Genomic DNA, 5,183 nt, shown 5'->3' with positions numbered 1-5,183 from the left:
CTTGAGCTATTTGTTTAACCCATCTTTTCTCTTCCTGGTGCTTTGGAAAACTATTAAAGAAGCTATTTTTATAGTCTAATTATTTTCTTTCCTTCTTCAGATGGAAGAAACTTTACCAAAATCTGGGAGACAGTAGATGGTGATACATTTGTAGTGGAAAGGATTTTAGCAATCATCTAGTTCAAATTTCTCATATGTCAATAAAATTTTTGAGGTGGAGAAAGTTGCTGCAACTGAGTAGCATTCTAAAGAGAGTGGGTGACAGGCAGAGTCAGGGCCATGTTCCAAATGTTCAGATAACCAGACAAATGCCATATTCTCCAATTTATTTTTTAATCTTACAATCATTCTTTCTTTACAATATTATGCACCCACTTAACAGTTCCCGATTGAATCATAAAAACCTGGCTACTGTGGTCTTGTTTTTTTAAAGAAAAATTTACATTGCATTTTAAGAGGAAATACCTGGGATAAAAGGGTCCTGGGCATGAATTTCTGCCTGGGATCCAGCCTGGAGGAGGTGTCCATGCTCATGCTCAGCCTTCATCTTGCACTGACACTCCTCTACCACCATGATCACCTTGACCACAGGAGCAATGTCGGTGCAGTTCAGCTGTAAGTGCACTGTGGTGAACTTGGCTGGTGCGCAGTGGAAGCAGAAGGCGTGAGTGTGCGGGGCTGTTCCGGGGAATTGGGCAGACCCACATTTCCCAAAGCAAAGGTTGTTCTGTACAATTACTTTCTCACAGTCTTCATGGGTGACCGTCTGAAAGGCAAACATATCTTCATTAAATTATCTTTCCTTCTGGTTAACACACATGATTCAGACGCAAGACACTTTAAATCTGAGGGTAATTTAGATTAAAACTTCAAAGCTTCCCAATTCTTCATATACTTTGCAATACCAGAGTGATGGTATCTATAAGGGTTTTGAGCTCTCTCATTTAAATGAATTTTTTGAGTGAATTAATAAGGCTTTGGAGAGAATCTCTAGTTAATAGGGTAGCACTTTGTTCTACAGTTTAAATTCCAAATTTGGAGAAATTTTGTGTAATTCAACATTAACAGTTGGGGGGAAAAACAGCTGGCTTTTTAAAATAAAAGTAATATGCCTAACTTTCTACTCCTCACTAAATGCATAATAGATTATCAAGACATGTTTTCTAAGTTGCTCACAGGATATATAACAATACTATGAGTTTATTCTATTTTACAGACTATAAAATTCAAAATTGTAAATTTGTATGTACCCAAGTTGCAACACATATGCTAGAATACATGGCCTTTGCCCCTTCTATAAGCCCGTACACCTAATTTTATGTACTTTGCATGATATGAGTCAAACATCTTATTTTAATTTAGCAATAGATTCCAAAATAAGAGATTAACAGGAAATTTGATTGCGTGCTTCTTAGTAGTAATTTTCTAATTGCACATGGACCAACAAAACCATCACTATTATTTGATAATTGACTCGTCATTGCTACATAAACTTGCTTTTCAGGCAGAATACTTAATGGCTGTGCATAGTCAATTACTTTATAATACAGCCTGGTAATTGGGTAGCATTACTGGACTGTAAAATTTTACTCTACCCTGCATTGCTTTTGGTTCTATATCTTCATACTTAAAGACTTGATGATTTCTCCATTTTATTTATTTATTTATTTATTTATTTTGCTTTTTGGGTCACACCTGGCGATGCACAGGGGTTACTCCTGGCTCTGCACTCGGGAATTACCCCTGGTGGTGCTCAGGGGACCATATGGGATGCTGGGAATCTAACCCGGGTCGGCCGCGTGCAAGGCAAATGCCCTACCCGCTGTGCTATTGCTCCAGCCCCTATTTCTCCATTTTAATTCAACATTTGCAATGTGGTGGTTGCCAGGACAGTCTGGAGGAAGTAAATCATAGAATGTCTCTCTTCATCTTCATAGTAAAAATACCCACAAGTCAGTCAACACTGTGTGGATTAATACAAATGCTTCTAAATAAAAGGAAATGTGAGTTCATATCAAGATTACTTTTTAAATTCTCATGAAATTTATTTAAACCGAATTACTATATTGTTTTGCTCTGATATGGTAACTACCGACAAGCCTAATGTATTTGATAAATCTATAGAGTTCTTAGGTGTGAAATACAGGGAATCAGATAGCCACACATGGAAGAGAGTGCTTTCAGACATGAATGGTGTCAGATATATTCACCATATGTACGAATGAGTAGCCTTTTCATCATGTTGTAACATTGTGTAAAAATATGGAGAGAAGTTCTGGTGGTTGCTCTAAATTCCCAGGTTTGTAACTAAGTATGCAGTCTTATCTTTCTAGATAGAATACTGTCAACAATAAACAGAAATAAAACCCTGTAAAGTGAACATTTACAATCGATACAAATTATTACTAATATTGATAGTTCTATAGTGCCATTCTTGTAGCATTTTAGAATACCAAGAAGCAGTGGACAGGTTTAATGGAAGTTTAGAAAATATCATTATTTTTTGCCAAATCTTATGATAGATGCTCAAGAACCAAATCTGGGAGTTAAATGAAATGAGGACAAATGGCAGCCTCTTTGAAGTCTGAGCCATCCACCCTCTCCTGTAAACCCAATTCTTTCCCTCCCCACCACCGAGAACAAATACCTGGCTAAAGGGCACTGTCCTACAGGTCTCCTGATGCACTTCATGACTTTTGATAGGCAAAATGATCCCCTGAGAAGCTGGGCTCATCCTGAACATGAAGTGGTGCCAGAATTTCTTGGCTTCTTCCTGAAGGGGTGATTTCTCCATTTGCATCCCATGCAATGGTTGAGTATGGGCCTGTGTCCGAGGAGCGAAGTGCTCACTGAACAAGTATGGAGATGAGCTTATTTCTCTCTCAGACTTCTTCCAGAACCTCCCGAATTTGGATACCATCTTCTCTCTCTGCCTCTGGCCTTCCCTGGCTGGAGCAGCCCCTATCAGATGTGGCATTGCTACAAACAGATCAGGCTTCTCCTCAGCTTCCTCGTGGTAGCCTCTGAGCAAATCTCTGCGATTCCTTTGAAGGCGCACAAGAGAGATTGAACTCTGACTTTGCTGGCCATGCCCACGCTCCGCAGCCTTCACAAGAGGCAATAGCATCAGCAGCTGAAGTAGAAAGAGGTACATGCTGTGTGAAAAGTTTCCTTTCAGCCTCACAGATGTTGGGGTCCAACGGAGAGATAGGCTCTCTACAGGATTGGAAACAGGAGAGCCTCTATATAGATACCTGCCTGTGGGAAATGAAGGCAGGTGGTCAGTTGCCAGGCAAAGTAAGCACATTCACTGTTTGCTTGAATGATGGGGTGCTAATGGTGTCTTGCCTCCACTGGACTTTGTGTATATTAGCAGGTCCCAGTGAAAGCCCAGGGGGTCATTAGCTGACACTTGACTGTCTGACTTTTTAAAAAATATTTTTAAATTAGAGAACAATGATTTACAAAGTTATTAGTAATCGGCCTTGGGTACATAATATTTGAGCACTAATCCCACCATCAGTGTTAATTTCTTCTACCAGTGTTCCCATACTTCATCCTCCCTTCCCCCAACCCCTCAAACCCTGGCCCTCCAACCCCCGCTCCACACCACCCATGTCCTGCCTGCCACCTCAGTATCAACCAAACAACACCTCCTTTGCCCAGATTTCCCAGCATTGTTACTAGAAGAAAGAACAGAGAAGGCTACCATTTGCTGTGTAACTGCCCAGAATCTGCAAGGACAGAACAGATAAGATGTGTTTTGTGATAGATGTCTATCAAAAGCAAATTAAAGGCCTTCCTGGAGTAAAGACCACACATCTATGGTCTTCATAGTTGTGTGCATGTTCAGATGTGTATATGCACACACACAAACATAGTAGCAATCAAAGAAAATATCTAAAAATTATGAGGAAAGGAACAGAAGAAAAAGGAGAACATTTATTTTGCTTAGCAGGAGACTTGTGCTGCCTTTCAGTTGTGGATTGGGGCTATTTATTGTATGCTCACAAGTATAAAGATTGCATTCTTCCATTCCATATAGGAACGCTCACAATTTTCAAATAAATCTTGTCACTTTAAGAATGAAACAAGAAAGCAAGCAAAAAAACTACTCAGTGCTAAGTTTCACAACTGGTCACTCCCCAGATAAAATAGTTCACAAATTGCCTAGGTGATGGATGCCTGACAGTTCATCAGTCTTGAGTGAGGAGAGAAAATTTCCTTCATCAAGCCTGTTGATGTTTTTCTTTCTCTAAACAAGAGCTAGATTTGAGAACGTGGATTCTAAAAACCAGAATTGAGGGCTCTGGGCCTGATGCTGGCAGCTCAATTTCTTGCCATACAGAATCCTCATCATCTCTTATTCTTGTGATTGTGGTCCAGATATCATAGAGGAGACAAAAATGAGTCTTCAAGAATCAAAGGAAAATTTGTTAAGCAAGTATAATTCAAAACGGTGATAAATTTAGGCCACAGTAATTAGTAAAGTGAGGAGGGCATTTGCCTTGCATGAGGCCAACCTGGGCTCAATCCCTGGCATCCCATATGGCCCCTCAAACACTGCCAGGAGTACTTCCTGAGTCCAGGAGCCTGAGTATTGCCACATGTGACCCAAAAACCAAAATAAAAATGGTGATAAATCCCACAGGATTATGGAAAAAAATAGCCACAAAACTGAAATACCTAAACTAAATTTTATTTACTGGTTACATAATCTGAACATTATTTCCATTGGGAATCAATTTATAACTTGTTTATATTTCCTCCCTTTTAAATTTCATGTAACAATTCCTGATTATTTCAGTAGCACAAATAATCCTGGAGCATGTTCCTCCTTTCTCAGTACTGATGAGGTTTCTCTCAAGAGTTATGGGCCACATGTGAGCTCCTGGATTTGATTCTTGGCACTGTAAAGGAAATTTTTTAAATATATACATATTTATGTCATAAAGTAAACCATTTACCAGACCTGACACTTGCAATAATTGGCTTAATTACCATGAGATAAAGCTTTAGGTCAGTCTCTTTATCTATAAGAATAAACTATATTTAAATAAAGCTTCATATGTCCACAATTCAACATAACCAATCTATTTCATTTGTACCAAATATCCATAGAACCTGGCTGTGACTATAAATTAGAGTTGATCAAGATTAAATGAGTGTTAGTGTTTGTCATT

At 39.0% G+C, this 5,183-nt stretch overlaps 1 protein-coding gene across 1 annotated transcript; it reads right to left on the bottom strand.

Moving 5' to 3' along the window:
• Positions 1 to 451: 451 nt before the first annotated feature.
• On the bottom strand, positions 452 to 3,154 carry CER1 (cerberus 1, DAN family BMP antagonist). The gene is made up of 2 exons (XM_004600163.2): positions 2,648 to 3,154; positions 452 to 766 (listed from the first exon to the last, which is right to left on the bottom strand). Exons 1-2 carry the CDS (start codon positions 3,152 to 3,154, stop codon positions 452 to 454), a joined length of 822 nt encoding a protein of 273 aa, XP_004600220.2.
• Between the last annotated feature and the right edge of the window lie 2,029 nt (positions 3,155 to 5,183).

This window comes from Sorex araneus, chromosome 1 (genome assembly GCF_027595985.1).
Source record: "Sorex araneus isolate mSorAra2 chromosome 1, mSorAra2.pri, whole genome shotgun sequence".
Lineage (NCBI taxonomy): Eukaryota > Metazoa > Chordata > Mammalia > Eulipotyphla > Soricidae > Sorex > Sorex araneus.
Note: the sequence above shows the minus strand (reverse complement) of the source record. Positions and strands in the feature narration are given on the sequence as shown.